The sequence below is a fragment of the Falco rusticolus genome, chromosome Z (assembly GCF_015220075.1).
Source record: "Falco rusticolus isolate bFalRus1 chromosome Z, bFalRus1.pri, whole genome shotgun sequence".
Lineage (NCBI taxonomy): Eukaryota > Metazoa > Chordata > Aves > Falconiformes > Falconidae > Falco > Falco rusticolus.
Genome location: NC_051210.1, coordinates 2,778,576 through 2,798,176, shown reverse-complemented (window position 1 = coordinate 2,798,176; position 19,601 = coordinate 2,778,576). Strand labels below are relative to the sequence as shown.

The following is a 19,601-nucleotide window of genomic DNA, read 5'->3' as shown; positions in this document are numbered from 1 at the left end:
CATTATGGAAAGTTCTATTGCTTGTGTGCAGCAGTGGCTTTTTATAGCCCTAATTATAACTGAGGTGGCAATATAATCCCTGCCTGTACAGGCTGGTCCCTGATCTTGTCTTGATCTTTCACTTCAAGAAGGCTCAAATCTGGCCAGTGCTTTGATGGCATCCAGTGATAAAGCTTATCCCCTAAGCAAAGCTGGTATCCAAGATAGCCGAAAGGTGTTATAGGGTAATTGACAGGTTACGGTTATGTTTACTAGATGACTTCTAAAATTGGCAAGAGGTTGGCGGATAGCAAGGATAAGCTCTTACTCTTCGACTAGTGCAGCGCAGATGGGAGTTACTCAGTTCACCTTTCGTGTAACAAGTATTAGACCTTATGTCACTGCTATTAAACATTAGGCATTATTCTATTTCTTACGCTAAAAATGTGTTCATTTTGTGCATTAAGAGTTTCAGTTTTGTTCCTTTACAGATGGTTTTTTATCTAAGGGCAGTGTGGCAATTTATGTGGCTGCCTACATTTCTAATGGCTATAATTGGGTTTTTTTCTGTTCAATGTACTGCAGGACTTCAAAGGGTTAATTTGGGCATTTGAGGCAGAACAGGAAATAATGCAGACAAAAGATGAGGAAAAATAAGGTATTCGTGAACAGAAGATGAAGGAAAAAATGGGGACATGGCTAGCTGTGGGATAGCTTTTGCCCACTTGACAATGTTGTGTGCTCCCTTTGAAAGGCATTAGTTAATCTGTCTCTCTGCTCTACCCCTTCCATTCCAGAAGATCACCAGGCATCCAGAGCCAAACCATGGAGTGTTGCAGATTTAGACAGTTTCCACAGCCCCTGTCTGGTAATCCTGCAAATGATGCTGATCAATCAGATGGAAGAAGTTAAAAAAACAATTGGATGCAAAAAGTTCTTAACCTTGAGTGATTAGTGAACAAATAAAATAAATCTTGGATATTAGAGTGTAGATAATTAAAACGCAGCAGAAATTATCCTGATGTGGGGAAACAATTTGGAAAATGAAAAGCAGTCTTTTTATCCTGTGTTCATGCAATGGATGGCAGAAAAAGGAAGACAGGATGAGTGAGGGCTCACATCTGGCAGGTCTTGAGCCCATTTTGGTACTAAATTCCAGAACATGAAGCACATCATGAATTCACATGACAGAAGGAAGAATTTTGCACTAAAGATAAGTATCTAAATACAAATATAAAAATGTAATATTTATCTATTTTATATAAATACTAAATTTTATATAAAAGGTGAGAATGCCAGCTTGAGCTGCAATGGCTTGTGCCATTCCAGTCCCATCTCATCCATATTTCAGCCAAAGGCTTTTGCTGTTGGGAAGTCATTGAGGATTTGCAGATATGTGAGCAAATAAAGGAAAGAGAACCTTCAAACTGTCTTGGGTCCTGGGGCTATCCATATGTAAATGATGTTTACATACCTATAGTAGTTAAAAATGGTAGCAGACTCGGAAGGCAATTTTTCCCACTGCAAAGCGAGGCAGTTGCTTTAAGAAAGATGTACACAACAAATGGCAAAAATCCACCATTTCTGGACTTTAGGACAACAACGGACACCTGGTCAGACTCTTCACCTAGAAGGCCACATCCAGGATCAGTCACCGTAGGTGGAGAGTGCTGTGACACGCTGCAACCGCAACCACCCCGGTGACAATGATGTAGCGCTGAAGAATTGCAGTCCCGTAGCACAACAGCACAGGCAGTCTTACATGAAACTCAGACTAGCACAGTAAATAGGTTTGGCTTATACATATCAGAAAATCCATATCAAGAAAACCTAGATGCAAATAATTACCACTTTTGAGCTGGAAGGAGCAGTCTGTACCTTGGAGCCATTCTCGCAGCACTGAGCTGGAGCAGGGTACTGCATTGCTCTGTGCTAAGAAAAATGGGCTAGAAGGGCTAGAAGGAAGGTACTGGATGAAGGGGAGATTCTGCAGCATCCCGGAGCCGAGGCCCTTCTGGAAGCACAAGGGAGCAAGCTGGGTGAAGCAGCACGTGAAGAGAAGCCCAACAGAGACGGGCAGCAGTAAAACTGCAGGAACAGTCTGATTACTTTGAGGTGGGGAGATGATGGATTTTGTTGAATCAAATCTGAAAACAAAAAGTCATTGCACTTTAGGTAAGAACCAAACATAAAAGCCTTTTGTTGTTTCATCCCTTTTGGCTGAATAAACAATGCCTGGCTTTGAAGAAGCTATTTCTGTGTGATTTTAATCAGCTGCTAGTCACAGGATCTCAGTGGAAAAAAGCTTCCCAGTACCAAATGTAGTTAGGCCCTTTAGATTTATCCTAATTGGGGAAAATAAGGGGCTGCATTACAGGATTATTCCCTCAAGAACCGTAAAAAAAAGGCAAGCCTGCCACTTGGGGGTGCAGGCATGCTGGGCTGCCACAGCAGCTAAAGTGCAGCTTGCCTTATAATTATGACAGCTGGATTCTTGGTTGTAAAACACAGATAAGCAGTAAAATTAGCACCGTTGTGGAGAAACGATGCATTAATATCAGAGACTTTGTTGAGGCTTCCTAGATTTTCACTGTCTCTGTATTGACAGTAAAGCCACCCTCGAGGAGAAATAGGTATATTTTCTTTCCAGACAGTAGTTTTTCAGGCAGATCTCTAGCATGGAGACTGAGATGCAAAAACCAAGTTGCTGTAGAAGTAGTGATGCAATCACAAAGCACATCTGTGCAGCAAAACGAAGGCATGAATGTACCGACATGAGTGCTGCCAGGTGAATTAGGCATTATGTGAAGCACACATAATAAATAGTGAACACAGTCAAAGTTTCAGTGAATGCTACCAGCTACAGCGTGTCCAGAGAGATAGGCTGGACTAAAGCCCATGCTAACGTATCTTCTCTGCTAGCGTGGGCTTCATTAGTGTAGGGGAGATTTTTTTTCTTTATCTGTCCTAACCTGCTGGACAATTTTGCAGTGCCCCACTACTGATGGCTAGGTGCCACCGAAGAGGCTGTGTGAAGTCCATCTGTGCTCTGCACGCAAGCACAAAATGCTCTGGGATTCTGGGTGTAAAATGCACTTTATCAAGGTGTGTTATTCCTGGTAAATTTTATAGCTTGACCATTGCAAAAAGCCTGATCCTTTTAGTTCTTTCCTGAAATCGCAATGTGTTGAAACGGAAACAGTTCCAATGTCAGAGAAAAACGCTATTAATTGCAAGCTCAGATGTAAGACTAGAGCTTTAGTGGAGGGCTGTCACCCTGCCACTTACAGGCGCTTAATGGTAGACAAAGGGCTTGTGAAATGAAATGCTGGAAACTATTGTGAGATGCTAGCCGAAGTAGCCAAAAGATTAGACGACTTAACGGGTCGTTTCCACTCTTTAATTTCATGGTGTCTCCTTTTTGTCATGCAACCAGCCCGGACGTTCAGGTTGTTTCTACAGAAGTGCTTCTGAACAGCCTAATGCTGTTAAGTGCATTCTTCTCACTCAGCACTTGCATTAACGTTTAATACAATATTAATATGGGCTCTTTTACTACGAGGGCATGTAGAGGGGATGCAAATTACAGATATAAAATACCTGAAGCGCCTTTTGACTCCTATTGGGCAATTAGTACTGATTTCACTCTCTCAGCTGTACACACGCAGGTAGGAAAAGAAAAATGGTGAGCAGTGGTCTGACATGGGACCTTCCCGTCCTCCAGCTTGGACTGCTGCTGGAATTTCATCACGTCCCGCTATTCGTGCTTTGATTTCCTATCCCTAACGGGCCGGACGACACCCTGCCCGGGGAGGGAGGTGGGAGAAGGAGCTGTACACCTCGCCCGAGTTCCCTGCCCGGGCGTTCGGGAGGACTCTAGGTCACGGCAAAGCACAGGGCTCAGGCGGCACCTGCAAGACCAAAGTTTGCGGAGGGTGGGCTTCCCTCGCCGACCCTGCCCGGACTCCAGAGGCAAGGTGTCCGCCGGGCCAGCGACCGAGCCGCCACATGCCCGTCCGTGGGGGGAGAGGGACTCCGGCGGCGCCGGGGGGTGGGGGCGCGGGGGGCGGCGGGGCGCCGAGCGGGGCTTTGCGAGGGGTGGCTCCGTCCGGCAGAAGCCAGCGCCGCCCTCGCTCCCGGCCGTGCCGCCGCACTTCGCCGTGCCCCGCAAATCCCGCCGCAGCGGCGGGGGAGGTGCGGGCGGGGGGCGGAGCAGGTGCCAGGGTGTGTCGGGCAGCACCGCCCGGCGCCGGCGCCTCCCCCGCGAAGGAGCCGCTCGGGGCGCGCAGAGCGGCCGCGGTCGCGCAGGAGGAGGCGGCGGCGGCGGCAGCCCGCGGGACGGAGGCGGCCGGCCGGGCCATGCTGGAGGCGCGGCGGCACCTGGCGGGCGCGCAGAGCCGGCGGGCGGCGGGGCAGCCTCCTCGGCGCTGCTAGGGCGGCGGCAGCGGGAGCGGCGGCGGGGGCTGCGCTTCGGCCGGGGGCCGCGCCGCGCCGGGAGGGACCTTCGCATCGCCGCGCCTCACCGGGCGGAGGCGCCGCCGCCGCCCGCCGGCTCCTTCCTTCGCAGAGGCGGCGCGGCCGCGGGAGGAGAGGACCATGAGCCGCACGGTGCTGGCCTGGCTGGTGCTCTGCGGGAGCCTGGCGGCGCCGCGCCTCGCCCGAGGTGAGGGGCCGGGGGCCGGGGCCGGCGGGGCCGGGGGTCGGGGCGGCGCCGGAGCTCCCGCAAAGTCGGAGCCGAAGTGCGCGGGGGAGCGGGGAGGTGCGACCGGCGGGCGGCTCGCAGCCGGGTGCCTCCGTCTGCGCTCGGCTTTTAATTTTTTTTTTAATTATTATTTTATGAAAAAAAAACCCAACCAACCCCGCTCATCTCTACATTTTAAATAGAAGCCGACGAGCGACAGACATGTTCTGTTTTGAAACTACGCTTAATTAGAGGGGAAAAAAATGCCGTGAGAGCTTAAATGTAATCCAGATGAGCGGCTGGGAAGATTTAATAATATCCGCAGAGCTGGCCACATCTCTTTCCCCTTCCTCACACACACACACACACGCACCCCCCACCCCCAGTCGCCGGCCTTCATTTTAATTTGAAGGCTGTTAGCTCCGAGCAGGAGACCCAGGAAGCCGCGGAACAGTTTGCAAACACGTTCGGGGGCTTTCGCGTCTCGGCGGCAGCGAACAGCTCTTGTCAGGCGAGCCCTTCTCCTGCATCCCTCAAACTAGGGCATCTCCATCTAAAACATCAAGGGCGCCTTCGCTGTGTCTCATGCACCCCCACCCCACCCCACCCCCCTCCCCGAAAAAAAACCTAACCCAGACCCCAACTCTACCCCAGAAAAACAACTTTAGAGCTCTTTGGAGTTCTCTTTGTGATTATTTGATATAATCGCTTGGTGCAGTCGCGGTGGGTTTTCCCTCCTCGCATTACAAAAGTTGGCGGAGCTGATCTAGCAACGAGCTGAATGAACGTCGTGAGGTGGGGCGGGACGGGCGACCGGTTCCACAGCAGCAGCTCCTGTGAAAGCGAAGGGGTCGGGGGTGGCCGGGCCGCCCGCGGGGGAGGCGGCGGGGGCGGGGAGGTGGTCGCCTGCCGCCCGTCCCGTCCGGTGCCGGGCGCTCCCCGCCAGGGCAGCCGCAGCGCCGTCGGGGAAGGGAAGGGGCTCGGGGACCGCCGCGGGTCCCCTCGGGGGGTCCCTTCCGCACCGCCCCCGCCCACTCGCCCCGCAGCACCGTAGCCCTCCGTGGGCGGCCCCGTCCCGCGTGGGGCGGCCCCGAGCCCCCCCCGAGCCCGCTCGCCCTCTGCGGGCTCCGGCCGTGCCCCGCAGCCGGCGCTGTGCGGGCTCCGCCGGGCGCTGTGCCCGCGGCGGGGGGAGTCTCTCGGGGCTGGAGACCTTTTTATCGTCCTAGTTGTATCTTTCCGAAGCTTAGTCGAGCAGCTGTTATCCTAATGAGTAACGGAATATTTCCATTGACTTTTAGACCTGTTCCTGTCATTATTCACATTTTTTATTTTAAAATGAAACCAGTGTATCAGTAAAATTGAATATTTTATTAGATCTTAAATTATTCAGCGCGGTGGCTTCTCAAAATCCAGTAGCAGTCACACAGTTGCAGTGAGCATGTGATAGTTTATGCAATATGTCCCTGTACCTGCCGTTTATGCCCAAAATCTTTTAAGGAAAAGGTACTGGCTCTGCCACGAAGTCTGGACTTGTCCCGAATAACTTTGCATTGGGCGTCTGTAGGACTTCTCATACTTCACATCTGAGACGTTTTTTCATTGAAGTCTACAGTCTTTCCATGGGGTTAGGTAACTTCAGAACGGAGAGAATTTTGTAGATTTTCCAGTAGAAGTGAAACAGGAAGGGAGAAAAATAATATGTTTGCTCTGTGATTGCTTAAGCTGTAATTGTTCAGTTAAAGGTTTGTCCTTGGCTTTCAAAATGAAACAGAAGAAATTATACAGTCTTTTTCTTTTTAATGCTGAAACAGAATAAAACGCTGCTTGACAGATCTGATATACTGGCTTAATTTTGCTTGCTGTCATAATGTTTACTTTTAGTAGATCCTCTCAAAGTTATGATGACTGTAAGTAACTGAAACTCTTTGGAGAGTGCCTTTTGAACAGTACAAAACTTCTTGTGCATTGTTTGAATGTCACTTGCTGATGGTTCACTTGCATAGTGGTGTATAATGCAAACCTGTGGTAGTGTCATCTACGCAGTGTCCAGTTCTTCCCTGTCTTCTTTTGGGGTAAATGCCAGCTGCAGATCAAAGTTAAGTCATACAGTTCATTACTGACCTGTGTTTCATGTCAGCTGTTAAGGAAAAATGCCAGCTGCTTTTTTTAATTGGAGCTTTGCAAAGTAATGATGGAGGTCAAAATCCTGTTTATTCATGATATCTGAAAACTCTTTTGCTTTTTTGTGTTTGGAACACATGCATAGTGTATCAGCAAGTTGGTTTATTTTTTTTCTCTTTTTTTTAAAAAAAAAAAAAAGGGAGAGAGAAGGAGGAGAAAGATTGAGCAAGATGATCATGATGATGATGACAATCATGAAAAAGTCATCCCAATGGAAGACTGGAATTTTCTTCTCTATGGCCAGCCTGATGAATTCGCAATCTCATGCACTGTAACAGAGACAGATCTTCAGAAATGTGTTTATGTGCATGTATGTGATGAAACTAGGCTTCAAGGGTGCAGTGACTTCTACCCCTTAGTTTGCAAGAAAAATGCAGGTGCATTTTTAATAAGGAATGCCCTTTTATACATAACTGCAAAACAGCCGTAAGGCTTTACATTTGCTGTTGTTGCTGTTCCCTGGTCAAATCTGAATGCGAGCCAATCTGATATTCTACCGTGTAGTGGACTGACATTAGCTACAAGAGTGACTACAGAGACTTATAAGAGATTATTTCAGGTGGAAGAAATACAGTGCGGCTCATCTCAGGTTCCCGAGTCCCACTGTATTTTTTTAGGAACAAATAAGTCAATACCTTTCAGAACAGTCAGTGAAGATTGGGATCAAATGCAAGGCAAACATAATTTAAAACTGGTGGCTGTTTTAGTCCCCAGGTTTACTTCATGGAATGGGGTAAGCAGATTGGCTATGGTAATGGTACTGTAAGTGCACAGAAAATAGGTATATTCCATCTCTTTATGTTAAATGTTTTTGCAATGGGATCTTCTGAAGATTTACCACTTGAGTTGTCTTTGTTGTGAAGCTGATCCTTAAATTCTGTCATGCTCTTTCACTTAGCTTGTTGCTGAATTTTTGTGTATGTTTTGCGTAAAAATGATATTGACATTGCCAATGCCAGGCAAGTCTGGTTATTTTATGATTGTGTCCCTGTCATCCTGAGAGAAATGTTTTGGAACTTTTAAGGAACTGTTTCAAAGATACTGCTTTTTCTCCATTACAGTGGGAACCTCCACTCTCTCTGAGGCTCGGAAGTTTTCTATAAAGCCTCTTTCTGCAGCTGGAATGAGCTGCAAGGAGTAAAAGTGCTGAGAAACAAGAGAGGTAAACTGTAGCTTTGTTCTCATGGAACTGTACTGAAAGACTGAAAAGATCACAGAGACTTTTAAAGACCAAGATTCTTCTGTTTTACTAAATGCCTTTGCGTCTTTGGATGGCATCAGCTTCTTTACAAACTGCTGACAGTGTGACCCTGCATAATGATTATCACTGTTCTTTTAACAAATTACATTTGTATTCAAATTGATTTTCCATGACTGCTCATATAGCCTCCAGAAAGCATATAGCAGATACACTATTGCATCCTGTACGTGTCTGGTCATCCTAGGACAGAATTTGATGTCAAGCCATGCATTGTTATAACTGGAATTAATAGTCCTGGTGGTATTGGTAGGGATTTTTTAAGTGTCCAGCTTCTTTCTCTGCCCTTTTATGTCTTTATCCTTTATGTCTTTTTTCAAAGGGTGTACTTCATACAAGGTTGTGTATCAATGGTAGCACAGTGAAAAAGGCCACTGTCTTATCTTCCCTCCTCCACATTTTTCCAATTACTGTCCAGTTGCAAATCAAGGAAATGATCCACGTTGGAAGTTATTTCAAAAGACAATCGCTTTTTATTAAGAGGCAGGGTTTTATGCCTTGAATTAGTGGTTTATACAGCACATGTCCATACAGCAGCCATGACAAACTCACAGCCTGATACCCCTTCAACGTAAGTAAAGTTATCTGAAGAAGCAGCGTTTAAGAAACTGCAAGAGCTGGAAATAAATCTATGTTATACTGAATTTTATTGTGAGTCACACAGGAGTTAGCATGTTGCTGTTTTCCATTTTTCAGGTTTTTACACATTTCAAGCTTATGTAAGCCACAGAGCCAGGAGTATTTCTGAAATCTTAAGGGATAGTCACCTATCTTTTACAAGTTACAAGTGATGTTGGGCTTCTTTGTAGCATACGTGAAGCTCAGCTGCCTCGAGTTTGAAAGAATATGGGTTGAACGTCAAAACAGTATTCATTCATTTCAACTTTCAAAACAGGTTCACGGTGAAAATAGGAGTTTAATTTTTCTTGTGTGGATGATACGTTAGAAAATAGAAGATAAGCTAAAAGATTGAAACCCATATAAGGGTTGTAGGAATCTTAGCATCTGCAAACTTAAAACTTCTGGATAACGCAGTCTTATATTGGAGGACCTACAGACATTTTAAAGGGGGTGAAGGGAGAACGCAGAGGGAAAGCCAAACATCAGCCTGAATTCAGTGTGTTATATCAGCCCAAGGAATAAGTGGTAATGGGTCTAGGTTTCCTTCTTTATAGGAAACTTAGATCTTATGTCAGAGGGAGAGCTACTCACTGTGCCTAGTGACAACAGGGGATGGCTAATTTTCTAACGGCGTGTTGTGTAGGGAGTAAAGCAGCTTCTGTTGCATTCATATTGCAGGACCAGAGCATGGACCATTTTGAAAACAGTAACTGCAGTTGTGGACCTGGATGCTGGATATTAGTGAAAGCAGGGGCTGAGCTACCAGCTGGTGTCCCAGAAATTCGGAGGCACAGAATTTGTGCATGTCTTTTCATGGTTTGGGATTTCCTCAAATCTCAGTCTTGGTGTTGTGGGAATATACTGGTGGGGGTTTTCTGTTCATTTGTTTGTGTGGGTTTTTTTCTCTTTAATCCACAAGCTGTGTTACCTTTCATCACAGTGGGGGTGTTCTTCTATTTTAAGTTTTAAAAGCTGAGAAATGAAACAGACCATGATTATCTAATAAATTCTCTAGTTAATCTAGCTAATAATTACAGTATGTGGTGTGTGAGTGAATGCTTTATGAAGTGAAACTCATGGAAACAACTTAACTTTACATACTATATAGTGGCTATATGCATACACACTGTATTGTGAGTTTATCGTCATTTTAGATAGCGTACAGAGGAATTAAATTCACTTATGTGCCACACACATAGTGTCGTATTTCTTAAAAGTTTGGGTAATGTTAGATAAGACTTAATCGCCCTATGAATTCAGGATGCAGAGCTCATATTTCAAGTAAAAATTTGTTATATTCAACAAAAGCAGTGAATCTCTAAGACTGCTTTTTGAGACTGACAGTATGCCTCAGTCCATCCCCCCCAACTTTTTAGTAAGGGGCCAATTGTAGGGAAAGGCTTTTTATGACTGAGAGTTTGGTGAAGTTCAAAAATAGAGAATGAAGTACTCGTTAGTCTGTGCCATTCAAATGGAGAATCCTGGAGTATTTTAGCTGTGCCACTTGTGTCAGCAGAACATCAGGTTTTCAGTTTTAGGAGTTACGATTTTAAATACAATGTGTAAAGCAGTAAACTCAAGTAAGCAGATGACAGCAGGGAGGAGCAGCAGATGGAACTGCAGGCACAAGAAGATCTGCTCTCCTTGCATGCAGCCCAGGCAGGAGCTTTGCACACCCCAGCAGGAAACCAAAGGTGGGAGTGGAGGATGTGCAACTGCTTCAGTTCCATGGGTCGTATGTGACCTTGGAGGCCCGCAGGGAAGAGGGAGTGGAGCCAGGGCCTCCACCGGAGGAGGTGGGAGCTGCGATGTGGTTGCTCCCTGTCGCTTCTCATCCATCCCTGGGTGGTGGGTGCAAGAGCAGGGGCGGATCTGGAGGTGTAAGGTGTCCAGCATGCAGTGTCTGCATCAAGCGGTGACTCTTGATTAAAACATTGAGATGTTTGCCAACCAAAAATACTTTATCAGAACACTGTAATTCTGTATGTACAAGTTTAATCAGCATCTGTCGTCCCTGACCTGCTCCGGTGTTTAGCTTGCCTACCTGGGACACGGACAGCGTAGGTTCAAGTTGACTATTAATTGTTTCAGACTATGGATTTGAATCTCAGTTTCACATTTTTTATTTTAATACAATGCAGGACTTTTTCCTGTCCCATTCATCATGCAACTAATTTTTTCCTTAATTATTTTCTGTTTTCAACAACACAAGGCATTTGTGCATAGCCAGATTGTGTCCCTACTGCAGGAAAAAGCTACAGTTTAGACATGGAGGGCTTTTTTGTGTTTTTGAGTATTCTCACAATAGTAACTTTTTGACAGAGACAAAAAAACAACACCCAAACCTGAAAGAGATGATTGCTTTGTCAATTTTTAGCTGTGGTAATTTTATTTGCCATGTTTCTATGTAGGGAGGCTGACAAAATTTCTACAAAAGCTGCTTTTTTCCTATCATTGTCAAGATGCTGTGTCAACCTGGATAATTATGGAGAGCTGTGACAGCAGTGCATAAGTAACAGTAATTTCTGATTGCTCATGTCTTAGGTTTCTACAATAGTGAAGGTACAACAGACGATACAGGAAATACTTTTGGGTAAGACATACGCCATTTGTGAGTGTGAAAAACAGAAAATAAAAGACATTTTGATTTATTTAATTTTTAACATTTGTATCTTAAAATCCATCTCCCTGTCATGTATGACAGCCTCTATCACTGCTGGATAATACTGCACACAACCAGCCCCTTTAATCCAGGCTTTCTCTCTGATTATTCTCTAGTACAGTCCCATAGACCATACGACTTTAATAGTTTGCCAGTTGTGGGGGTTTTTTTTGTTTGTTTTGGTTTTTGTTTGGTTAAGTATGTTTGCAGACGGTGGGCTCTGGAACTGGCTTTTTTTTTGTGTGTGTGTGTTTTGTTTTGTTACTCACACCCTTTGCAGCTTGGGCTTTTGAAATAAAGATGAAAATATTATTTGCTATGTAACCTGTCAGATTCCTTACTTGTCTGAGGAATTGCACAGGATTGCCTTACAAGGGCTTTTCTAGGTTAAAAATTAAGAGCTGGTAGCTGATTGCTTTTAGATACTATTCCAGAACTACTTTAAAACCACAGAACATCCATTAATTTGAATAATTTCAAGGGAAGATTAGAGTAAAACTGTGAATAGTCTACAATGGAGATGTAGAAATTATGTGCTGTTTTCATGGGAAGCAGCAAAAATGACCTAGTAGTTCTCTTCTATGGTATGTCCTATGTATGTATTTCTTTAGATACGCTTTTGTCTAATTTCTTTGATGTCTTTTTTATGGCTTACCTTCTGACCTCATACAAAATGATGCATCGCTTACAGGTAGTCCTTCAGGATAAAGATCAACTACTTTAATAACAGCTTTCATTTTCCTGGGTGTGATCAAGCCCATCCTGTTGTAACCTCTTGACTTTCTTCACCAGGCTTCTCTTTAACCTGATGTCCTTGTTCAACAGCTCTAAAAAATGCTGCATTTTTGTTCTGTTGCACACTTACACGTACATTTACACTTTGGTTCCTTCCTGTGGTGGTTTTACTTAACCTCAAACTCTTCTCCACATGTGGGTCTTATGGCTCAGCCTGTTAATAAAGTCTTAGCGGAGAACCAGAGAGCAATAAAAAAAGGTAATTGAAGCAAAGTCAGACATGCTTGGGAATGTAGTCTCAGAGGTATATCTTCTTCTGTGAAATCTGTTGGGGGGGAAAAAAAAGTCAGCATTCTGAGTGATATCCCTAAAATCAGCTGGAGTGAAGTGTGGTTGACTATATATACTGGCTTAATATAATTAAGACTACATCTATATTGCTTCACACAGCAAGAGTAGTTATTACTTGAGTACGCCTCACTACCTTTCAGTGTAATTGAATAATTATGTGCTAATGTGCATTTAATATCCTGAGTGTGAGTAAATGGAAGGTAGTAAAAGGTGCAGCTCTGACCTGTGGGTCAAAGCCTCTCGGCCACTGGAGGGCTAAAACATGTTTCTAGTCTGTAGGAAACTTCCTAAATCTCCATAATTTACTGCTAAACATCAGCTGGGATGAGCAATTCTGCTATATGAGATTTGACAGTATGGCCAAGCCCATTGAATTGCTGTTTGCCACTGATTTTTCCTTAATTTCAGCACTGGTGATGGTCTTCATATGCAGAGCAGTAAAAAACTTCATTTCTATGCCATGCTAGTTTTCTGGTAGTTTAGCTTGTTGGGATTACTTAGGGCAGGGCGAGGCAAGCCCCAGTGCTGGTGCAAGGATGGGGGATGGAAAGAGTCAGGGAGGAGCGAGTGGCATGGGGCTGTTGGGCACCAGTTGTGTCCTCACCTGGTTCCTTTAAGGGGGAAGTCACAGACAGTTTTCTCAGTGACAGCTTACGCATTTTTTGCCAATAAATATGTTTCTGGACCTACCTGTCCAGGTGCTTTCTGGCTCTTAATGTGTCAGTGTCCCAAGTCTGTTTTTCGATGCCAAACAGGTGAAGTTAAACCGTTTTGAACAGGGAGGCAAGGTCACTGGCTCCCCCACCGCACCTTACCCTAAGGTAAAGAACGCTGCGTGTCTCCCTGCCTTGTGTATAGCTATGCATCACCCACGGTGGAAACCAGGTACAGGCATCAGAGCTGTGAGTATACATTGTGTTCCTGTCTGCGTTGCCTTGGTGAGGTTGTAGATTTGCAGATGAGCAAATTCTGCATTTCCTCTGCCATCTCCAAGTCCTGAGTACCTGCATGCTTCCTCACCATCCTGGAGTCAATCAGATGCTGATTAGCTAAACTGCCCTGGCAGGTTACTTTGATGAGGACAGATTACTGTGTTTTTCTTCCCTAATTATTTTGTGCAAAATATTTATCTTATGGATAAAGATTGCTTTTTGGTCATGCAAAGCAGGCAAAGCTAGGGAGCTTCCCGTGTGCTGTCAGTGGAGCAGGAGGAGCTGTCTGCCATAGAAATTCTGCCCTGGCTTATTTCTAAGCAGGCAAACTGCTTTAAAAGTACTGGTGAGTAGATGTGCTTCTGGCGCCTCCAACTTCGGACCAACCGAAGACTGAGCAGGAAAAAAGAAGAAGCCAAAATGAGTAAGTGGAATCATGACATGCTTCAGTTACTTCAGGAGGAAAAAAGAGAAAACTCTTTAAAATGTCAATAAAAAGTTGTTTTGGCTGTTTCACAAGGACTTCATGAGTATGTGTGCATGCTGAATCTGGCAGCTAGATTCAGCTGGACGATTTCAGAAAGTAAGCAACCTGATCAAGAAGTGTTGTGACCTTCCCAGGTAGCAGTGTCCTTTTAGCCCTGCTTTACACACCAGCGCCATAGGAGCTGTGTCTCTTCTTGGGACCAGTGATTGACTAGTTTTGACCGATTAGTCCTCTGCTCGATTGTTTTTTTTTTGATAAGCAAGTTTTGTTTTGGGTTTTTTTTTCCTGTAGAAAGCAATAAAAATCTAAAAATAGTTACATTAATTTCTTTTCCAGTAACAAATTGTGGTTATGGCATTATACTTGTAGAAAAAATCTGAACAGAATTATAAATCCCAACTAAAAAATTTCTTTTAAGGCAGAGGAGGGAAGAAGGCATATCTCAAAATTGTACCCCAACTTCTCTGGAATAAAGATCAGTCAGATTTCATTCCAATCACTTTTCTTATCTGGGCTTTTCCTCTAGAGCAGCACTGTTTTCAGAGCTGAACAACTGTAGCAAGAAATACAAGTTTTCTTCTTTTATGTTTTTGGAGATTCAAGAAGCTATTCTTTCACCCCATAAATGTTCTAGTCTGGCAGATAATCATAAAGTCTTGTGCTAACATCTTTCATAGCAATCTGTTGTCTCTTGTGTCACATCAAGCTTTGATTTTGGTTCCCCTCGTTCCCACCTTGAAGTGTGTGTATCTTCCTGATGATACAAAGTCTGAAAACAAAGGTCAGCACGTCACATAGAAAGGTATCTACCTTCAAAAGAAATAATGAGATGTGATGACTTATGTTTGCTGGAAGCTGTGATGTTAGGTCTCCTGTACTGCAGGTTCCTGCATTGCAAGCATTGCAGCTGCTCGCATGTACGTTTTGTTGCGTATGTCAGAAGTGTTAGTATAGTGGCAATACTCACCGAAAGGGTTGCAGGGAATCTCACAAACGGGTATGGGTATCCCTCGGGAACTGCTGTTTCAGGAGAACACTTAGTTAATGCTATTCGGTGTTCTCACCTTTATTGCCGTATATGCAAGAGATTGTAATTTCTTTTTCATTTTCAAAATGAGGTGTTAGAAGCTTTTAAAATTCAAATTGCAAATGCCCAGTATGTTTACAGCATGGTATATGTATTTTGTAACAGTTGGAGTAATTTTTAAAAGCCTTTAATAGAGGATCTCGGAACAGATTTTCTGTAGAAAAAGCAGCTTCAGAAAGGGTATAGTTTTGTTCTGCCCCATTTTCCTGTTAAGATACAGCAGTAAAATTACTGAAGATTTTAGACATACTACATCTGTTCTTTGAAAGAGAACAGCATAAAAGACATAAAATTACTGTTCTAGTAGATTACAAGCTGTAGCGTGTACCTGCTGAAATTGTCTTTATGGAAGGTACTTCTAAGTTGATGTAGTTTAAAAATAAAATACTAACTTTTGGATCATACCCTTCCTGAGCCATGTAGTGACGGTATTGCCTCTGCTCTTCGGCCACATAGGCTTTGCCCGGATTTTGGGCATTGGGAAGTAGCCTGAAGGCCACAGGTGGATGTGACTCCACCAGCGACTGATGAAGTGTAGGGTCAGCCCTCTGCCTTGTTACTCCTATTGCTGTCTGGGTGCCAAGGGAGAGTGTTTAGTCTTGACCCACTTTAAGGCATAGTAGATCCCTTATTTTCCTGGTAGAAATGAAGGCTTGGAAGAAATCGTATCTGTGAGGAGGCTGTGGTATATTGCCAGTGTTGTCCTTGGAGCAGCACAGGTGTGTCACCACCTGATCCTGTCAGACCTCATGGGTAATGTGGTCATAAACGGCAACGGCGAGAATTATAAGCGGGATGTAATAGCTGGGGAGGATGGATCATTACTGTACAGCCATGCAATTTTTTTTTTTTGGTGGCTTTCTGCTTTTTTTTAACATATCTATAAGTGCTAACACAGGGTAGATCTTTATATAGTATTTATCTTCTGCAATATTGACCAAAAAAGTGAAGAGCGGTGGTGATGTTTATAGATAAAACAGGCTTCTGCACTCAGTACAGCCGTCGGAGGCTTCCCAGAAATTTTCTGGGAGCGTTTCCCTGCATTAGAAATGAATATATTTATCACTGGTATCTATGTAGTGACCTAGTTTGTTTATCACTACCTACCCTGAATTTTGTTGTCTGGAATTTGTACTGTTGTCTGGAAGACTGAAGAAGAGGTTTGTTTGATTCTTTCTTTATTTATTAATGTATTTTTGTGGGAAGACATGTAACTCTTCTGTTTGTCTGGAGTTTGGTTTCTTCAAGCTTGAGGTTTTTATGAGGTTCTACTTTCTTCCTTTTCATAAAGGTTTTACACGGCGTTTTTCTCTTTTCCTGGAACTCTTCTGATAATTGAAAGCTTTCTAATAGTTCTGAAAATTAGCAGTGTTACAAGCCATAATGGCCGAGAACTAGAGTCAGCTGCAACCTCCATAGAGTCAGGGCAGGAAACGCAGACAAAAGGCTTCACTGTGTCAAAGTGTTATTTGAAGCTGTTTTTCAGGTTTAGGATTTATGTTGTACTTTAACCCACTGCTTCTTTTCTCTGGACTATTATTTTATCCCTTTGTCTTTTTTCCATCCATAATGTTGAACTGACTTGAACTTCTGGATTTTTGATTTTTCAGTTGATGGCTCAAAGACCAAGGGCCATGGTAGATGTTGATCCAAATTTGATACTGAAAGTAGGTTGCTCTTCAGATTTAACTTTCAGGAATATGGATTTTTCTGGCTTTCCTTGATTCTAATAACACGGAGACACCTTGTGAATACAGCAGAATAACTTTACACCAAAGCTTCCTCTAGATTAATGTCTGTAACTTTGCCAAAACTATTCTCTTTACTGCAAGCTGTCACTTCATGTCCAAACTGAGTGATTAAATCTTCAAATCGGATATGCATTCGTTATTTTATTATTATCAACATAGTTTAGGATTTTATGGTTTCAGAGGACCTTTGGGAAAGAGCTTATTACAGAACGGGCTAAAACCTCTCTGAAATTCTGGTTTGTTATATTGTATTTTCATATTTGGACTTCTGCATCCCAGGCAAAACTAGAGAAAAACCGCCAGCACTGCATTACGTGTTTGTGTCTTAATCACTGCAAGTCTTTTTATGATCTGATTTGAGGCCCTTAAGCTGGGTTGCTTGCCAGCAGTTATGTAAAACACCTATCAACTTCTTTAGTACTAAATGGTGAAATTATCCTTTTGCAAGAAGCCAGTTACATAACACTGCATTTCAAACGCAGGTGTTGTAGGTGGCCATTTAGTCCTGGAAGAACATGGTTTTGAACGTGGCTCATTTATGTTTATGTGCCAGGCGACACTGCCTCTGGCATGGGCTGGACCAACTACCCTGGTATGTCAGAGACCTTGAGGGAGGATGCTGCTGCGCCAGCCTCAGGCTGCAGAGATGCTTGGGGTCAGGGCAGTGATGGCCTTACCTGCTGGGGTGTGCTGTGGGTCATCGGGGTGGCAAACGGAAGATTGACAGCATCTTGCAAAGACCCCACAAAACCAGCAGCTCAAGTCCTGTGTTGCAAGGGAGGAGGGGGATCTAGGGACAACTTCCAGAAAAGCTGCGGATAGAAAATTCCATGATAGGGGATGCTGGAACCCCGTAACTTCTGACATCATATCTCAGCTCTCTTCTCCACCTCTGGTTTTGCAGTTACAGATACTGACCGAGTGACTGAACAAAAGGGGAAAAAAAGGAAGTTGATAGTTAATGGAGAATGCTCTGCAGGAAACAGAGACACCAGTCTGCTGACCCGACCTCTTGTCTTAGGTGCTTAAGTTTGTGATGATATAGAAAGACTGTGGCCAGTGATACTGTTGGGGAGACCTGGAAGAGAAAACATGGGGTCATTGCTGAGTGGGGTGGGTGGTTCGGTGTGACAGCAGGCACGGGAGGCAGAGGAACTAAGCACTGACATTGCCTCGGTCCTCCCCAAACAGTCCTGCTAGATCTTTGCACTTGGGAGACAGGTTAGAGAGAGAAATAACCAGCAGCGGGTGAACATCAAGCTGCGGTGACTGGAGACAATCTCACCCATGGGCCAATGGGACAAGAAGGACTGTGCCTGAGGGTGCTGAAAGCTGGCCAGTGTCCTTGCAGGGCAAGACATCTGTACCCTCTGGGAGGCCATGGAGATCTGGGGAGGTCCCCAGTGACTAGCCAAGAGCGAATGTTGCACCCATCTTCCAAAAAAGACAAAAAGGTTGACTGAAGGGGAAACTCTGGGCTGTGGTCAGTCTTGCTTGGTCCCTGGGAAAATTGTGGAGCATGTTTCTGGGCATGTGAAGAGGAAGGTAATGAGAAGCTGTCAGCATGGGTTTACTGGAGATAAGTTGCACCTGAGCCACCTGACAGCCTTCTGGGAAGAAATGACTGGTGTGTGGATGGGGGGAGAGTGGTGGGTACCCGGGCTGTACCAAGGCTCTTGACACTATTGCTGTTCTCATATCCAAGTTGGGCCATGATGATCTGGATGGGTGGACAGTCAGTCAGATAAAAAAGTGGTTGGATAACAGGATTCAGAGGGCAGTGGTCAATCAGTCACATCAGCCTGGAGCTTGGTAACAAGTGGGGCATTGCTGGGGCATGTCTGGGACCTCTCCTGTTTAGCATCTTTATCAGTGGCCTGGAGGACATGACAAGAATCCTTGTCCATCAAGTGTGCATGTTAGACCAAGCCAGGGTAACCAGTGGATGCCCTCAAGGGCAGAGCTGCCACCGAGAGAGGCCACGCTGGGGGAAAAAGCCAACAGGAGCCATAGAAAGGGACAAATGCAAAGTCATGCCCTGGGCAGGGACATCCCCTGTTAGGACACTGGTGTTTGCATTTTGGACCCCCAGTTCAGGAATGGCCAGGATAAATGTGGGTGAGGTCAGGAAGACCACTGTGTTGGTGGGGACTGGAGCCCCTGCCCTGCATACAGAGGGACCTGTGGGACCACAGCTGTGGCAGCAGCCCAGGAGCAGCTACAGGGGCAGAAAAGCAGCCCCTGCAGCCTGCAGGAGGGGGGTTGGAGGAGGAGGCAGACCCATGGCAGGAGAATGAGAGTTGTCTTTGTAAGTACCACCCTTACTGGGGGAGTGAGCGTGAGGACTGGTGCCCCTTGTAAGCCGCGTTTTGTGTAGCTGTGAGAGTAAAAAGTGTTGTTCAGTTCGCCTTCTGCAGAACAGTGATTTTTGTCTTTTTCCTTTCAATGTAAAGAATAGGATTGTATTTTATGTAGAAGCTAGCAAAAATAAAATCTAAGATATACAGGGTACATCTGGTGTATTTTGGTTTTGTTTGCTCATTTACTTCTTAATTGTTGCTTATCATTAATAAAGTAGGCTAAGCAACGTTAAGCAAGCTGCTATTTTCAATGTTAAGTTTTGTTTTGTTTTGCAGTTTTCACTTTATAGTCTTGCAGTTCTGTGGGCTGGAAGTAAGAACTCGAAACGAAAGATTTAGTTCCGTTATTAACTTTCGTTTATGTTTGTTTATAAAATACAAATGGAAAAAATAGGTAACAATATGTAGAGATTCTTCCTGAACGTTTTCCTCCTTGAGATGGTAATAATAGAAATGTCCAATTTCCAGATTGTGACAGAAAACCGTGGCTTTCAAGCATATTAGAATGAAGTTGCG

General features: G+C 44.5%; 1 protein-coding gene across 1 annotated transcript in view; it reads left to right on the top strand.

Annotated features, from left to right (window-relative positions):
* Nucleotides 1-4,162: 4,162 nt before the first annotated feature.
* EDIL3 (EGF like repeats and discoidin domains 3) overlaps nt 4,163-19,601 on the top strand; it is a 267,679-nt gene continuing 252,240 nt past the window's right edge. Inside the window, exon 1 of the mRNA XM_037373731.1 lies at nt 4,163-4,642. Within this exon, the coding sequence (XP_037229628.1) occupies nt 4,576-4,642 (67 nt within the window). The 5' untranslated portion in view covers nt 4,163-4,575. The remainder of the gene's footprint in view (nt 4,643-19,601) is intronic.